The sequence below is a fragment of the Acipenser ruthenus genome, chromosome 14 (assembly GCF_902713425.1).
Source record: "Acipenser ruthenus chromosome 14, fAciRut3.2 maternal haplotype, whole genome shotgun sequence".
In the NCBI taxonomy this organism is placed as follows: Eukaryota; Metazoa; Chordata; class Actinopteri; order Acipenseriformes; family Acipenseridae; genus Acipenser; species Acipenser ruthenus.
The window spans coordinates 25,855,529-25,875,205 of record NC_081202.1 but is presented as its reverse complement, the minus strand read 5'-3'; the positions used below and the strand labels follow the sequence as shown (position 1 = coordinate 25,875,205).

The following is a 19,677-nucleotide window of genomic DNA, read 5'->3' as shown; positions in this document are numbered from 1 at the left end:
AGTATATTCTTATAGCGCTGGAGGAGTTTGGGATGGGATTTCATTTCATGGATAAAGACTTTATATGCGTGTCCAGCGGCATTGATTCTCACAAATCAAAACAAGTCGGCACCTTTTCATTTACATAGAGGAACACGACAGGGATGCCGCCTCTCACCACTGTTATTTGCAATAGAATAGAGCCATTAGCACGGTCTGGCACATGATTAATAACACTCGATAATTGTTGACAATAATGATTAACCAAACCACCATCAGCATGCTTAAAGACATGTATGTTATCTAGCAGTAACGTTTATATCTTTAATTATTTGATAAAACATTGTAACGAAAAATGCTTTGAGTTTGTGACCCATCGATTCGTAGGGGGAATGACTGGAAACACATGTAATTTACTTACTTATCTTAGAGAGCATTGATATGGTGTGCACATATGTGCATAGGTGTACAGTACATATTTTAATGACCTATGTAACATGTAATCTAATGTTTATGCTCTGTTCTACCGCAACAGTGTATCACTTGAAAGAAAAAAAATATATATAAATAAAATATTGAAAAAAAGAACAAAACCTTGCACCTTCCAGTCAAAACAATTGCGTTAATTAGATGTAGCATTGTAAATTAGTACTGAATTAGTACTGTACTGTTTGCTTATATTGTACTTAAGTCAATACCTGCTTGGCAGGTGCACTTTCATATATTACAATCTATCTATCAGTCTTTTGCACTGTTATCCTCAATTAAAGTATCTATATAAACTTCAATTAAAGTATCTGTCCGACACTTGGTGTGCTATTCAAATACACTTTCACTGGTTTAGTGCCTCCCTCTTTGCTAAGAATTGAGAGTAACCAGGGAAACTGATCTATACAGTTTGTCTATGATAAATCTAAGCATCCCTTGAACTGTTTCTCATCGTGAAGGAATGCTTGCATTGAGGATCCCGGGTTTCTTACTTGAGAAGGGACCCAGCAGTAGTTTTTTTTTTCATTCCCTTCTCTCGACCTTTGCAGCTACTGCTCGAATTACTTGTATTCTCATGGTCGGTTACGATTGCCTCGTCCTGACAACCATCCCTTTAAAGCAAAAACCATGATAATGTAGGCAAATGCTTATCAATACAAATCAATTTGATCAGTACACAGAACGCTGCAGTGTAGTTTAGTTGGTGTGTTCATTGTACAGCAAGCCTTGCCTATGTACATGCTCGGTGAGTAATCAAACTTCTGTGGGTGTTAAGGCCACAGCACCGATGCTTAGTGTTTTGAGAGGTTTTGTGGGAGTTTAAAAATCCAAACCATGACCCCCGCCACACATACTGCGGGTGGGCAGCATTTTCTTTTGAACCATTGTATGTCAGTGGTTTGGAATGTGAACATCAATAGACCAGGCTGAATAGGGTTTCATTAACTGAAAGGTGTAACTCATTAGGTATATTTGATCAAACAGCATTCAGTGACATCAATGAGTAATTATTACATACTAGAAACTTGTGTGCTTGTCCTGATGAGGACTGAGGTAGGATGAAAATGTCTCCTACATAAGATACAATTTAGCTCTGTCATTTTTTAACAGTTAAGCCCTAAACTGTTTCTTACTGAGGATTCATTCACAGTGTCACACAGGATTAATGCTACATATACAACAAAAATGATAGCACAATACAGTACAAAACATTTAAGCTGAAAATTGTGTACAGGATATACTTGTATGATACTTTATTCAATATCATAGTGTACAAATTGTCTGTACAGAGTACTGTGTTTGGAACAAACTGAACAATATCTTTATTGTGTTAATAAAATCTACAAACAGTGCTTTATATTATTCTTGTGAATAAATAGTATGTGTTTAGGTACCAAAATATTTTATTAATATGATAACTCTATCAGGAAATGTAAAAAAAATGTAAAGCTGAAACCATGTTAAGTTTTAACATGCAATTAAAAAAGCAAAGTTTAAAATAGTGATATTGTATTTATTCTGTGATTTAAATTGACAGCTGAAGCATATTTCTTTAAATTCCAGAAAATGCGCCCCATGTTACCATCACTGAACCCGAGCTTCGTAACCATGGAAACAGCTCCACAGGTCCGACACCAGATTGTTCACCTCCGTCACCAGACACTGCACTGAAAAATATTGAGAAAGTTATTCGACCACAGGTAAGGATACAAAATGCTTATGCAACAACAGTTTAACAGAAAATAAGGAACAGGTGGGTCTACTGTTTGTTTTCCCATTTGAACCTCAAACTGTCAATCTATAACCCCAACACAAATACTGGTAAACATGAACAATGGAATCCTTTTAGTAGGCTGATAACAGCCAACAGATTCTGAAGTTTCCCATCTCATTTTTACCACCTGCATCTTTTAGACACTTTATTAATTAGTTATACAATAGTTGCCTGATAAACTGTAACATGGCCATGTCCTCAGAAACATGCTGGTGATGTGCACACCATTTGAGCACAGTCTGTTCCTACATTAGACTTTTAAATGTGTTTTGCATCTGGTGTTTTGGGGATTAAATACAAATTATAAAAATGCAGTCAGAAGAGCTGGCACACAAATGGCATGGATGTGCTACACAGATATAGTATTATAATTTTGTGATCAAAATATTGTAGTGCTTTCAAGTTGTTAATATCTTAAATTGAGTGGTAATTACAGGCTACAAGTCAAAACTCTTTTTTTCATTTCACTTCGGGGAAGAGGACTTTATTGTAGGAACAACTGCCGCCTATTTATGGAAACCTCGATCGGAAATGCTTTGTTCGACTGGCAGATAAACTCTTTTACTATACCCTCTAACCATGGAAAAATACTCAGCTGAGTGGAAGAATATTCTGCAGTCCATTCTTGCAGCCCTTATTCATATCTTTATGATATTTTCTATACAAGAAGTGCTCTAATTGAACATGCAAATATATTTAAATCAAAACATATTATTTATTAGATCAACCTTGTTGCAAATCTCTCTGGTAAAGTATCTGCTTTTGGCTCACAGTGCTTTTTTCTTGTACTGTGATTTTTTTTTTCCTGTTTAGTATTTTTTTCTGGGGCCTGGGGCCACAAATATGGTCATGAAACTTCTGGGGTTTTGGTCCCTACATTTAGAATTAATACAAACAAATCAAGACTGGAGAGGAAATGCTGTACATTGATTAAAACAGTGGGTGGTTGTTCCAGTTACTTCCACTTGTCTTCCCCAGGGCTTGTGCTGCAAACTCTTTGCCTCAAAATGAATAACTGTTGTGCTTTCCAAAGTAATAGGTGGAAAAAAATAAATAAAAACCATCCAGATTAATTAATGAAGCACAGTGTTATAATTAAAAGGAGACAAGGGATTTGGAGTGTTTCATAGCCGAGTAATCAAGACTAATAAACTTGGACCAGATCGTTAGCTATATTATGAATGTGTTTTATTGCAGCAAAAGGGGAATAACACTGATAAGAGAGATTAAAAACCATTGATTATGTTTTTGTACCGCAATTATAGAAGAAAAACACCTATGTTTTTGGTTTTATGGTTTAGTAAACCTGCACATTTATAATTTAAGATTAGGTAGAGTATCATGAAGTGAACAAAAAAGATCAGTCAACGTTGTATACTGTACTCCATATGTTCTCATTTAGCATGGTTTACAAGCAAGAAGCAAATGATCTATAGGACGCATGTGGCCAAGAAACTTGGATAGTGACTTTCAGTTATTCCTCATGTTACCACAAGACAAAACAGTTCTGATCTAGGATGCTTTGACTCTTTGATACAGCAGAGCCACACAGGTCGCTGCTTCCAATTAAACGCAGCTAGGAATTTAAAAAAAATAAACTTGACTTCACATTGAAAAACGAATCGCCATGTGTAAATGGAGAAAACAAGCAGAGACAGTATTATTCTTTTCACTGTATTATATTGTACAGATGAACCAATAGTCCTGAAAAATAAGAGAGTTGTCGTTCGGTCGCTGTTACACAAAATAGCAAAGTAAAATGAAACCAAGTATTTGGCACACCGTAAAATATGTTGCTCATTTATGTTCACCACTAGATGGCCCCAATCCCAAGGATCATACATCGGTAGCTTGATTGCAGTGCCTACCGTATTTTTAAGACATGGACAAACTGACAGTTGAGCCCACAGACTCTCTCTGGGAAACCTCACTGTAACATCACAGATTATCACTTCGATTCCCCTGAGCAGAAAACAATTCCCCATTGCCAACCATGAACAGTTTCATACTTCCGCTTAATTATTGAAGAAAATAACCTAAGTAGAACATTCCTTGAGACACGTAGCTATTTTTACCTTTAAGAGACTTGCATGCTGCACAGCTAGAGCTGTTGTTTTGGGTAACCTTGAAATACACAGAGCCCTATTTTTGTAATCGTAACAGCTGCAATTATTAAATTGTACAAACCCCCCCTTGATGCAGTATGTCTGTGGCAGGATAGCATCAAGAATGGGACTCAGAGACAAGACAAGCTGCAGTTTAATGCACAAAAACAGGAACAAATAAACAGGCACAAGGGCCAAAATAAAAGGTTTACGCAAAATAATACAATATGTGACTGTAGGCTGGGCATTTGCCTTCACTACAGACTTCCAAACACAGTTCTAAACTTTCTTTTATACATGTGGCCACTCCCCAATTAGCACTCACTTGCCTAATTGGGGAATGGTCACACCTGTGATTGCTGGCAGGGACAGATTTAACCCCATCCCTGCCAACCTTACATTCCCACATAGCCACTATTTCTGCCACAATGTGGATTTCACCTTGCGAGAAGAATGTAAGATGGATATTAATTTTCCAATTGGTTGCTAAAGAATTGAGCCTTGTACTGGAACACCTGTTTTCCCATTTAATGAATTGTGCAGAATGGTCGTTCTCACACTGTTAATATTTCTAATAAATGCCATCTACTTGTGTTGTCTGGTTTTCGTTCCAACTGAGCTCTCAATTACTTGAACCCTTAATTGAACCAATAATGTACTTAATTGGACTTTTTTTTTTTAACTTGTTTTCAGCTCTTAAACAGTTGCAGATTTCAAGTTAGGCGTAACATTGTAAATCTGTATCTATTTCGGAGTTGAGAACAATTAAAAAGGGTCTAATTAAGCAAATTATTAGTTCAATTAAGGGTTTAGTTGAGTGATTGAGTGCTCATTTAGAATGAAAACCAGAAGACACAGAAGACCCCAGGGCCAGGTTTGCGAGTCCCTAAATAAGGTACATATTTGCCTACAGGTTCCTACAAGGTATTTTTGTGTTTCTAGAGTTCTGTAGAATTAGCCTTGCAACAGCATTCTTAAATTAAGCAACTTTTCAAAAGTGTTTTGTGCCACAGATAATAGATATGGTACCTACTGTACTGTGCAGTAATTAAAATGGGGATTCATTTCTGTTTCATGAAACAGGAACGATTTTTGTGTCAAAAACAGCTCTGCTAGGAGGTTGGCAGAGAGGGATGTAGATACGACACAGTGGTTTAAAAAAAGAATATCCCAGCTTTCATCTTAAATAAATTCCAGTGATTTAACATTTTTTATAATTTATTTTTATCACATGTTGTGAGAAAGCTGCTCATCATAAAAGTTTAATGCCATGTGAAGTAATGTAGAAAAAGGTATTTGATTTTATAAATAGCAATCATGCAAGCTGAAATATGTATTTAAATGACATTTTTCTAACTTTTTGTTTTAATGTGATCTAATATATACACATTTGTTATAAATGAAACCGCAAAACATATTGATATACTGTATAACTATAACTAATTAACCACTTGTATTTTGTCAGCCTAATGATTTAAACAATAAGTAGCTTTAAAGTTATGTTTAGCATGTTTCATGCAGTGCTAGACCTTAAAAAGCATATCTGCTACCCTTGCCAAGACCCTTGTTTCCAAGGTCCTTGGTGTTTTTAGTTCTTTTTATGAACCCATAATAACTTTCAAAGTGCACTGTAGCCTTGAACAATACCAAGCAGTTTGAACCTTCTTGTAACTCTTTGCTGCATCTTTTGGGCATGAATAAGAAATGAGCTGAAACCAATGTACCAAGACATAACTGCACACAACCATCGTCTCCTGTTTTTCCACGGAGTATAACCCACAAGCGAGTGCAATCAAAAACATAATTTTAAAACACTGGCACATTTTGGAAAGTGACAAACAACTTCATATTTTCACTTCCTCGCCTCCTATGATTATGTTTAGACATGCGCGCAGTGTCAGAGATAGGGTGGTACATACTGTACACTCACCACCATCTCTTACAAAGAATTGGCTTCCCTGTAAACCAGAAGGTAATTTTCATTGTGGCCATTGTACACATTGCGCTAATACAATTGATACAAAAGCCTTTTACCATCCCCACACAGGCACTAAATATAAAATAAGAGGCTTTATCAGCTGCAATACGACACATGTCGTTTATATGCTTAAACCTGTGTGGCCTTGTATATATAGGCCAAACGAAAGAGCCCTTAAAGTACGAATAGCCAAGCATAAAGTAGCTATATGTAATAGAAATATGGATTATGCTATTGCCCGACATTATATTACAGCTAATCATGGCACGGCATCTTCCTTGAAATTCTATGGTATAGAGAAGGTTAGTCTCTCAAGTAAATACAAAACTGATTATGTTGTTCCTTATAACATGATTATTAGGGGCTTTATGAATTTTAATGTATTCCTTTTCCTGTATTTTTTTTTTCTTCCTTTTTTGATTTAAAATTGATATTTAATGTATGTTTAGTATGCAAGTATTTAGTGATTATTATTGAGTCATCTCAATATATTTACCCTGTTGAAACCTGTATACACTGGGTTTTTGTAGACAATCAAATCACAAATACCCATATGGGAAGGCTTTCCAATTATGTGTAAATGACCAATGGTGTTCTTGCTAATTGAATCCAAGTGTATATGGGGCCCATGTATACTAGTTTCTCCAGATTGCTCTGAGGAAGACGCTAGTACCTCTGTATGGACTTTAATAACTGTCTCACATGCATGGATTAATTCAAGGTACACTGCAAAACTAAGTGTGCTCTTACCTTCTATGCTTTTCTTGGAGAGTCCATTTAGTGAAGTCATCGATGGTAAGCAGCCTATTCGAATCCATTGTCCTGTTGTGATTGAGCACCTGCTACTGTTTGAAATTTACCTGCTGAAGCACGGAGTTACGTCTTGACATACTCTTCAGCGTTTATATGTTTACCATTTAAATTCTCATTAATCTTTAAACTGCAATAAATCATGCCTCTACTTTTTTATTTTATTTACAGCTGGGGCTCTAGAGACTGAAAATCAATGGTAACTCATTATCTTTGTTTTCCAAGGTTGGGACAGAGTGAGGCTTTTTTTTGTCTATCGTCCCTGAAAGCTTCTGTAACAATAATACATGATAAATGAGTGGCAGGGAAGGGGATAGAGGATTGCATGCACCCAGCTAGTTCAGTTGTCTTTCCAGTGGAAACTGTATGAAAATAAAGTGTCAAACAGCACGTGATGTGACAGATATATGTTTACCAAATTCTTTGTAATGGACTCCTCCACCTGAGGACCAATAACCATTGCAGTGTTTATGACACACACTGATAATAGAGGGCGAAAGGGGCCCCCAACAGAGTCCAGCTTTTTGGCGTTATTGTTGTACTATTGTGGAAAAAAAATAACTGGTAATATTTAATTGTATAAATAATACATTGAAACCACTTCACTGACATATGGTAAGTACGGTCACCAAAATCATGCTTCAAAAATATCAGAGAGAAATGATAAAGGGAAGAAAAAAAGAAAATATGCTGGTATTTTTTCTTGTGTATATTAAACACATACATGTAAATTGTAAGTTTAAGATAAAAAGAACAGAAATTGAGGTTTCGTGATCCTGGGCATCTTTGTAGCCTTAATAGCTCTATACTGAGAACATGAAAATTCACGAAAAACAACCTTTGAGTTTTAATTTCCTTGGGCTGCATGTGGTAAATCAATTCACTGCCAGCTGCCGAATCATGAGAGTGACCATTTCTGATTCAAATCATGCTGATTTAGGTAATGATGTATAATGCTTTTCAGTGGCAGATTGTTTGGGGCTGTGCTAAATTATCCACACCTGCCTGATTCAGATTAATTTGAATCATCCAGAAAGTTGTGATAAAAGAGCAGCACTGCTGTTTGTCTGAATCTGTGCTGCTTTTTTTTCTTCATTTATCTCTGACATTTTTTTTAAAGTATGATATTGGTGATGGTCACCATGCTTTCCATATGTCAGTGAAGCGGTTTTGCTGTATTATTTAAAGAATTAAACATTATCAAATGTTCTTGTTCTTGGTTTAAAAGAGTTTAATTGTGATATCATAGATGATAATCTTTACATGGCCTTGGTGCCAGTTGTATTTGACATGCTTCCTTGACTTTGATCGGTTTTAACAGACACCAGTAAGGATAAGATCATTTTTCTGTCACAAGAGAATTAAATCTGAGCACCTTGATTCATTGTAATATAAATGCTTCACTTTGCTTTTTGAATATGGATTTCAACAGAGCAGTGTAGTCATTTCATTGTTATTTGCAATAAGCATCTTGCTGTTAGCCTATTTTTTAGTTTGTTGTCTTGGCAACTACATTCTGAATTACTGTATAATCGAATCCTTGCTGTTGTGAAAGGAAAGTGGTTGGTTCAAAATGAGTCAAATATTTGCTGTCTTTCATACTGTGGTGAACTCAGCCGAGATTGAGGTCAAAATAATTCCTTAAACTGATTTGCTTTATATTGTTTTTGATTATGTTGCTTATTCATCTTGGCTATTAAAGTTTTATTATATATATATATTTTTCCTTTTGCATTGCCGTTTGGATTCCGGGGGACAGTAACAAGAGCATTGTAAAAAAGAGCTAACATTAGTGTTCGCTTCTGCTGTATTTAGAAATGTGCCATACAGCTATCCAGTAGTTATTGCCTATTAGCTTGGTCAAAAAGAGATACTTACCGGAGCAAATGATTTTTTAAAGTTTGTGCCATTGCACACCTGAATAAAATACTGCTGCTGGTACATCATTTCTAGTCTGAAACGGTTAATAGCTTATTCTTTCTATTCAGAACAAAATACAGGCTTTGCACTGGAGCATATCACCTTTTAACTGTGTTATTATCTTAATGAATGTTGGCATACACTAAAAGATGGTTGTCATGATTTGCACATTCTTTCATATCCTCATTTCTTTAAATAATAGGTGTATCTATTACTTGGGATAGATGTTTAACTTTCTTAACCCCATATCTAGCACAAGGGGTGTGCAAAGCTTTAATATGGCCTTCTGCTATGATTGTTGCTGCAAATGCAAGACGACATGTATATTCCTAGTGAAAAGAATATCCTTCTGTCTTGTTGTACATTCTTCAGACTCACATTTGACTACCATCACAGCCTAATCCCACAGCTTAATGCAGTTCAAAGTAAAGTACTGCGATTAATGACAATTGAATACAATTTAGGAAGCATTTCATTTACACAGCCTATTCCACTCTTTATCAAGTTATTGTTCAAGCTTTTTATGATATACAACCCCAAAAATAAAAAAATAGCCGTACAGCCAGATAATTTGTTACGCTGTAAATTTGAGTCTATATTCTACTTTGCCTGAGGAATAAGTCAGTGCAAGTTCCCCAGTACCACTGTACTACATATTTATTGTGACAAAGGCCATGCATGTCTGCATACAATGTGAATTATTGGAAACATCTGCAAACATTGATACATGCTGTGCCTTCTCTGTGTTCTTATCTTTTGCTGCAGCATTTTTCCAGTATTGTACCATCATAAAGCACTGCAAACTATGGCAATAGTTACAATCCATAAAATGAGCACATACTGTATGTTTTGCACGTTTCGCACATTAAATAATGTGCTAACCTAATGAGGCTGTCAATTACCATACCTAAATGTGAATTCATAAAGCTAACCTAGTACGGAATAAGCTGGTGTAAGTTTATGATTTACTTAATTCCCAAACAGCTTGCTACACAGGTGTAAGAAAAGCTAATGATGTGCACCTTTTAGTAGATTGCTCTGGAACTACCTAGCTAGAGCCTAGCTGCATACATCAGTTCCATGTATTATGGTTTATTTTGTATTCAATTTTATTAGGCTTCTAGTGCAGGCCACTTCAGTTTTGTATTTTGAGAAGTTAGATATCATTGTGTACTCCTCATACTGTAGCTAGGATAAGTTGGTGATCTGGCATGAGGAACTATTGAAGTTCATTTGTATTGAATATGCTGATACTTTCTTCTGCATTTTAGTCTTGAGAATCTGTATGCAGATGACACTCAGATTTATCTCCCACTCTCACCCAACACAGATGTAGCGCTCTCTGTGCTGTCCCAATATCCTTCTGATGTGCATGCTTCCGGAATGTTGCGTCTGTCAGTGTTCTTAAATCTAAGCTCAGAACATATTTATTTGATTTGGCCTTTCACTATCAAGCAATGTGGAGCCCTTTTGGCTTCTGTTTATCTTTGTAAAACACCCTGGGATGCTTGCAATGAAGGACACTACTGTATATAAATGAAATTGTTGTGGTATGGTAATATTGCCACACATGAATACAAACAGGACTGTAAAACTGAACACTGTGGTTGTGGGTTCTGAACATATTCAATCTGCAGTAGCATAATACCAGTGTTAAGCTACATTATGTACTAGTGTTTCTCCAAGACTTTATATTATGCTGTTCAAAGCACCAACAGGAAGTGGTGCCCTTAACCAGGGTAGTACTGTGAAATTGATTCTATGTGTAGAATACCCTAATTATTTTAATGGAATTAACATTATTCTTGCTAAGTATTATCTGGGATATGGTGTATTATAATTGTAACAAATGCCTTCAATAAAATGTTGTATCACAAATATTTTTGAATATATGTTAACGTATGATATGGGGGGAACTTAATACAGTTTTATACTAATTTCTATCCATGTCCATGCGCACAGCTAATAATTAAAAAGAAAATGCATATATAATGTTTCAGAAGAGGGATTTTTTTTATGAATGGCAAAAAAAGTCATTTTGCTTGTAAGTGGGGAATGAGAAAGGAGTTTTAGATTACAGTAACAGATGCTGCACTGCAGACATCTTTCTTCAACATACCTGGGTTTGTCATTTGATAAGCTGAAGCAGAATAAGATCACAGGCCAAGTTCATTATATGGGCTCACTCACACAGAACACTACAGTACTGTATGAGGAGAGACATGACGCAAACCAAAAGAGAAAGATTATTTTTATTGATCCTTGTGGAGTGCCAAAAACTGGACATAGTTAACGAATGCATTTCAAACTAGAAATATGTAGACAAACTTTTTTTTCTTTTTCTTTGATTACTGGCATAGGGTTTTTCAGTAATTATCACAGCCACTGGATGGCAAGTTTATACAGAGCTTTTGTATTTACAGCTATGTCCAAGTTTATCTACAGATTTCTAGTTTTAAATGCATTCATTAACTATGTCCAGTTCTTGGCACTCCAAAAAAATTATAAAAGAAACTGCAAAATGATATCATAATAGTCAGTATTTCATGTTGGATTTCGAAACGTCCCATGTAGAAGGATAGCGTCAGTAATGAGACTCAGAGGCTTGGAGCTGCAGTTTAGAGCTGTTGCGCACTTTTAATAACAAACAAAAATAACAAAATAATAGTCACGAGGGCCAAAATAAAAAGTTCAAGCAAAACACAACAAAAACTGAACTTTGCAAACTAAATAGCAACACACTGTGTGTGTGTGTGTGTGTGCGTGTGTGTGTGTGTGTGTGTGTGTGTGTGTGTGTGTGTGTGTGTGTGTGTGTGTGCGTGCGTGCGTGCGTGCGTGCGTGCGTGCGTGCGTGCGTGCATATAATTTTTTTTTTTTAAAAAACCCTCACCTACTCCCTCTCCCAGACAAAGGCTTTTTATACAGGTGGCCACTCCCCAATTAGCACCATTTAGCACTAACTGGAGAATGGTCACACCTGTGATTGCTGGCAGAGATACAAATTAACCCCATCCCTGCCAAACCTATATTACCACACACTTTTTACATTTAGGGCTTTTGCCCTGCCGCATCCCATTTTTCATTTTGCCTGTTTTTCATTATGTATATGGAAAACTACAAAGCAGTATGTAATACAATAGGTTAACGTAACATTATTCAGCAAGTTTCATTCAACTTTATGAAGCAAAATGTGTTCATTCTATAGAGTGATGCAAAACTTACATAACATGTTGTTTGCAATATACATATATAACACTGCACATGCATCCTCATATGCAGGTCTTTAATGCTTACTCTCATTAGCACACTTAGCAGCATTCTCATCTACCGTTTTTGAGTCTTTCAGGTTCAATAGGTTAAGGATATACAGCGACAGTATGAGTCAGTGCCACACAGAAAACTGATCTCATTCATTATGTTAATGAATATAATACATTATCACATGCCCTTAAACCAGTAAAAAGGGAGGAATTCTCTGTGTGAGAAAGTCGCTCTGAATTCTCAGAGCTATCAGACATCTTTCTGATCAAAGACTCGCTCTTGCTGAGCAAACTCTTTTCTCTCTCTAGGGGAAGGAAAAAGTTGTTAAAAAAAAAAAAAAAAAGTATTTGTATTCAGTACATTTATATGGTTTATGGGGCTTTCAGCAATGCGATATCTCTATGATCTGATCCCACACAAGCAGAACAGGGGATTGGAATACAGCATGTGTGCTTGATATGACTATGTTATCTTTTATAACATCCTTACATCAGACAGTGGATTTGGAGTTGGGAATGCTGGTTATGTTCAATTTTCAGTGTTTAGCTGATGCAGTATGACCTTCACAATGACAACCAAAACAGTCCAGTACAGTGTGCTGGTGCTCTGCCTTTTCTTTCTCGTAATCATAGTTGACTGAGAAATACAATTGGAAAACCTTGAACCGGATTACTAGAACCAGATAACTCGACAACCTGGTTTCTAAATCTCAATGCACAATTCACAGTACCAGATTTTTGCATCTGAATATTCAGTAATCAGATTGAGAATTAAGCAGACTTAAATGTCCCATATTGATGTACTGAATTACTTCACGCTTATTTAGGTAATATTAGAAGACATTGTATTGGACTGCACATTTAAAATAAACCCGCACATATCCTCTGCAGGGATTACCTACACTGTCTGTCAGACATTGCGAGTTATATCTTGAGAACCACTCGCCCAATTGTAATGAAATTTGATTTGGACACTTTGGCACAAGTTCTTCAGCATGTCCAAATTGAGGTCATAGTGACATAGGGCAGGATTCCTAAAACTTTGAGACATTATTTTACTGGCACCATATTTTATCGGCACTTATTTAAAGTGCTGTTCATGAACTGCAGAGGAAGCAGAGTGCACGGAAGGCTGAACTGTGGAAGAATGTTCACCCGCATTCATATTTTGGTGTGTAATTGAACATGATTTTGGGACGCTGCAGCTTATAGCCTGGAACATACATTACTTAACAACAGTCATTGTTCCAACTAACATCATTTTCGACTGATTTAATAAAAGAAAATTGTGCCAATTACATGAAAAATGATTCAGGGTCAGGGTCATTGATACTGGCAAAAAAATAAGAGCCACTAAATTAAGGGAACTTTGCAGCCTATTGGTGGAACCAGTGCTCCAGATAAGCTGCATATTTGGTGTTTTACGCATTGAACAAATATGAATTACGCATGATATTTAAATATAATGCATAACTAATATGCATAGCAGTTTTGCTGCACATTTTGAGTTTGGATGTTATCAAGCTCTTCATTGGTTCCCGGTGTCTCAGTGGTCTATGTGAATGTACTGCATGCAGTAGCTAGAGAATAGATCATAGGAATGCCGGGACTACTAACTGTAGCCTGCCTGGGAATTGCCAGAAACACGTGAAAAATAAGTCTGGGCTTTCAATAAAAAATAAAAAAAATGTAAGAACATAAAGTTTACAAATGAGAGGAGGCCATTCGGCCCATCTTGCTTGTTTGGTTGTTGGTAGCATATTGATCCCAGAATCTCATCAGGCAGCTTCTTGAAGGATCCCATGGTGTCAGCTTCAACAACATTACCAGACCCTCACAATTCTCTGTGTAAAAAGTACCTCCTATTTTCTGTTCTGAATGCCCCTTTATCTAATCTCCATTTGTGACCCCTGGTCCTTGTTTCTTTTTTCAGGTCAAAGAAGTCCCCTGGTTCGACATTGTCTATACCTTTTAGGATTTTGAATGTTTGAATCAGATCGCCGCGTAGTCTTCTTTGTTCAAGACTGAACAGATTCAGTTATTTTAGCCTGTCTGCATATGACATGCCTTTTAAACCCTTTTAGTCGCTCTTCTTTGCACTCTTTCTAGAGCAGCAATATCCTTTTTGTGACCAGAACTGAACACAATATTCTATATGAGGTCTTACTAACTAATGCATTGTAAAGTTTTAACATTACTTCCCTTGATTTAAATTCAACACTTTTTCACTATATATCCGAGCATTTTGTTGGCCTTTTTTATGGCTTCCCCACATTGTCTGGCTGAGGACATTTCTGAGTCTCCTAGATCTTTTTCATAGATTCCTTCTTCAATTTCAGTTTCTCCCATATGGTATTTATAATGCACATTTTTATTGCCTTGAATCATTTACAATGCGTGTTTGTGACTTGTGAATAAGCAACTGGATTCTTGATTTTGGATTCTGGATTTCTCTGCACAATCTTAGCCCCCCTCAACCTTACTTACCAATGTACTACCTGTCAGCCAATTTTTTGGAAGGTAATACTATATAATAAATAAAATATACCTACCCCATAAGTTAGCATTAAAGTACGCACAGTATTTATTGAAAGTACTCATGACTTCAAGGTAACATTGCATTTTACTCACCCAAAATACATTTTACTCACATAGGGGTAGATGTACTGAAGTGTTGCGTCTGTTGCAATCGTTGCAAACCACTTGCAAACCAGTCGGAAGTGTAGCGTGAAATGTACTAAACACTGTTAGCATCATTTTAACAAATGCTTTGCAGCCACAGTTCTTATCTGCACTTTAGCCTTAAGTGAATATGTAATTCTGGGTGTTCCTGCAGAAATTCACAAAAACAGGATGGAGATAGTGAGGGATCAAAAACATTGTAATGAGATGTACTAAAGCTGCGGGCAATTGCGACACTTACAGTTGCATCAATTTGTTAAGAACTTTTGAAAGCATGTTTTAAACAGTCACAATTGTTGCTGGCATTTCCCAGTCTGCTTTTTCTCGTGTTTTGCCAGTTGTGCTCAATGTATTTGAGACAAACACCCAAGTACCTTATTTTCATTAAAGTCAGTGTGTACTTACAAACCTTGAAAACAAATTTCTATGACATTTCTGGTTTTCATAGCGTGTTGGGAGCAATAGACTGCACACATGTGCCACTAACCCCTCCAGCTCATTCTGAGCATCTGTATAGCACCATGATCTACTGTGTGTTAACTCTCCAGGCTACTAAGTAGACCAAGTTAAAAATAATAATAATTAAAATAACATTTAAAAAAAAACTAAAATCATTTAGTTTCAATTTAAAATAATCTTTTATTCGCATTGTACACCAATATGTGCAAAGCAGCAGCATGATTTATTGCTGTGCAGTGAGGTAGTGATCTGTGAATGAGCTGGCTCTGTGGCTGCAGCTCTGGATCTCCTCCTTACTCCTCTGCAATAAATAAACAAACACAAACAATGACCAAACAAACACGTACACGCTCCGGCTGGGAACTATGTCTCAGCGCAAGGGGCCGTACTCATGTAACTGCAAACCCCTTTGTACCACCAAACTCCTCCCTGCAATCCGCCCGTTTATCCAATCACTGCCTGACCCATACCATATGGAGTTGTTTAGAGCAGGGGTTCCCAAACCTTTTTTTATTACCTGAGGCCCACTTGTTCAGCTGCATTAGGCACTGCGGCCCACGATTAGCACTCATTGGGGAAAATGTCAAATTAAAAACATTTTATATTTTTAAACATGTAACATTATAAATAAATCTAAACTGTCCTTTATTCATTTGAATAAGTATTGTGAAAGATGGAAATCACATAGAATATGCACTAAGCGAAAATATTTTTTTTTAAAACATTTTAATTTTAGTATATAAAATAGATTGCAAAAACTAAACAGATGTTTTTATCAAACTTTTAAATTAGGTACCTTTTGTATAATTTAAAATTTTAGAAATGCAGTTATTTTTCTTGGTCATCAAACAAGAAAGAAGTGCATGTCTCTTATTATTCCCATTCATAAATACCTGAACACGAATCACTTGTGACTAAAACCATTACAACGTGCGCAAAAACTTGACTCTTAAATCCTAATTTCTGAACACTGTGTAACTAAAACTTCCAGCCGTTACCTCTCACACTGAACTGTCATGCACAAAAAAGATGAAGGCGCACAATACAGAAGGAAACGAGAGCCTTGCATAAGTTATTTTTTTCGCCACTGCTCTGTACAACAAAATACAACTTGCAAAATCACATTCAGTTGGCTTGCAACACCCCCCCCCCCTCCCAAAATTTATTTTTTAAAAAATCATGGAGCGCTGCTGCAAAAGAAAACTTATGAAAACAAATCCATCTGCAGCAAAATCTGAATCAGTCAAAAAACTTTTTTTTTTAAATTTATTATTATTATTTTCCAACAAAACATTAGAACGTTATTTAAAGACAACTGTGAACGAGCCAGTAATCAATAAAATAGCAGTATAATCAAACATTTTAATGAATCAGTTACTGGCATGTAACACGATTTATCAGTTTGATTAATAACTTGATTTACTTAATATTGAAACATACATCAAAGTACTCAATATTTTAAATGTTAATAGCTAATTAGTCTCAAAAACGTATTCACCATAGGCATCAGTTGAATTTTTAAATGAATGTTATCAAGTACAAAAGTTTCTACAAAAGAAAAAACCCATTCCACCACCTCAAAACTGAGCCCATGTTAACTGCCTTTTGTTCTTTGTGCTTTGCAAAACGTATTCTTTGGTAGTGGATTCGACATATTGTAATTTTATTAATACTGAAGACACGTTTTTCATCTGCCAGAAGAGCTCTACATCCCGCCTACAGGTAGGCAATATGTTCGCCCTGATTTGTGAATTTCTGCTTTGATTGACAGTTCACCAATACTGCCTTGCTACACATTATTTTTCTACAGTTACAGCTGCCGCCAGCGCCTACTTTCCGCTAATAATAGAAAAAAATACATAGAATGTCATTGCTCCCGCGGCCCACCGAACCTCTGGTTTGGAGTACTTGCAGCTACACGCTTGCCCCAAGATGTCCGACGTCCGGTTTCCACCTACCATCGAGTCTGCCAGTCGAGTGGAAAAAAAATACAACCAGACTTACACAACGCCTTGTCTGGGAGGGAGGGAGATTTACCTTCGCTCTCTGTCATAGACCCACAATATTATCTGGAGCTCTGAGTGGAACCTTATATGAATTAGCCACAAAGTTTGCTAATGAGGGGATGGGACAAAAAGAGTCCTTATCCTAACACTACTGCACCAACAATAAGGCACATTTAAAGTGGCTTATGAATCGGACAGAAAAATAAGGTGCCAGTAAAATATATTACTGGCACAGTAATCCGAAGTGCTTTATGAATCCAGCCCAAAGTTTGCATGAGTTCTGGCTCTTGTACCTTTTCATGTATCTTTGGAACCACTTGTCTGATTTTTATGCAGTTTAGAAATACAGTTGAACCTCAGGGTTATGAACACCAAACTTCTAGCTGGAAGTATGCAATCACTCAACCATGCCTACAATGCAACCTTAACCTACTAAAATGGTAAGTACATGGAAACAATCATTTTTCAAAACTCTGCAATGGGAATACGGCATTGGGAAAGACAGCAGAGCAGTAAAAACAAACGCACCATACGCAAATCTGAAGATGATGAGATTTTGAGAAAGCACTCACAGAGAAGGCACAACAACTGTACCAACAAATGTATCCAGACAGAGGTGAGGCAGATTTCCAAGCAAGTATGGGCAATTGTACTAAGAACCTTTTTAGTTAAAAACAAAGCAAAGTTTTTTTTCAAGCCAAAGGACTGAGCAAGCTGCGCGAATGCATTTTGTTTAAAATAAAGTACAAAGCAAGCACTATGTTAACCCAGCTTGTCCTGGACATATAACATTTTTGCTACAGTTGCAATCTGAATAGTAAGTCCAATTTAGCATTTTCACACATATAACAATAAGAGTACTGCATTAAGTGCTGTATTATTCGCCAGTCCAAGGCTGTAGATAGCAGATGTACACATTTATTAAAGCCATTGAAAACTCATTTTCAGAGTTACGGACATTTCAGTTTACGAACAACCTCCATTCCCAAGCTGTTCGAAACTGAGGTTCTACTGTAAAAGAATGTAAAAAAAATTCAATGTCTTAAATGATTTTTATGCTTGGAAGTACTGTAGGTGAGGTGTTAATCTGCATGCTATGCATATACAGTAGATCATATTGACCCACTTATTATGATAAGTATTGTAACCTGTTACTTTCTGGGGGTATCTGTGTTCAGGGGTGGAAGGTAACGAAGTAGAAATACTTCATTACACTACTTAAGTATTTGTACTTTTACTCAAGAACATTTGTTTAGAAAATATTGTACTTTTTACTCCACTATATTTCCCAGAAGCATCTCGTTACTTGTTCTTTCAGCACAGTGACTCTTGCGCTGACCAGGATTCTGATTGGGTAAAGCAGAGCCGCATGCGCAGTGTCTGCTTGCTTTGATGATGATATAGTATGTTGATGCCCAACCAGAGACCGTTTTGATTTTTAAAATAACCAATCAACAAACACAACGTTTATCTGCGGAGGATGCATTATTAGTTTAGAAGAGTAACAGGAATCTACAAGCAGTTTCAAAACAGGATTTCACATTTTTAACATTTGATCTTAGAATTGTTTCATGAATTGTGTTTTATTCATGGCTAAAGGTTGTGACTAAAATTTAAATTCCTGATTTGAGATTTAAATTAAGCATTTGAGCCCGAAGGAACGGGCTTAATCGTGTGGTAATGCCCGCTTCGTGCAGTTACATGCGCGAGCCGAAGGCCAGAAGGCTCTTGAGGGCTCAAATGCTATTAGAATATGGATATGTTAAACTAAATTAAAAAAAATTAATAGTTTTATCCTGGTTTTATGAAGAACTAGTTTTTGTTGCTAAACATTTACCTTAGTATTACATAAGTAATGCGGTTTTCTCAAAAAAACATCCGTGGTCTGTTCAGGCTCTTTGGTTTAAACCAAGCGGTGGACCCTGTAGGCTACTTACAGTTGTGGCGTACATAACAATTTAATACAGTACCATATATAATTAAAATATTCTACTTGCATGCAGCTGTTCATACCCTGTTTTGTGAAGTGCTTGTTATCGCTAATTCTTTTTTTTTTTTTTTTTAAATAGGATTTGAGTGCATATTTGTACAGCCAGCTAAATATCAGTAGTGTTGGGCTACTTTTTTTAATGTGTTATTGGTAATCGTGCGGTTGTGTTCATAAAGTTTATTCAAAGTGCTGTCAGAGAACAGGTCCCATGTCTGTGTTGCTGGT

The 19,677-nt window shown here is 36.4% G+C and overlaps 1 protein-coding gene across 11 annotated transcripts in view; it reads left to right on the top strand.

Annotated features, from left to right (window-relative positions):
• LOC117419806 (ankyrin repeat and sterile alpha motif domain-containing protein 1B-like) overlaps window positions 1-19,677 on the top strand; it is a 260,532-nt gene that overhangs the window by 140,139 nt on the left and 100,716 nt on the right. For all 11 annotated transcript variants that reach the window (XM_058986231.1, XM_058986226.1, XM_058986225.1 and 8 more), the window contains one exon: window positions 2,032-2,168. In XM_058986231.1, coding sequence (XP_058842214.1) covers window positions 2,032-2,168 — 137 coding nt within the window. The remainder of the gene's footprint in view (window positions 1-2,031; window positions 2,169-19,677) is intronic.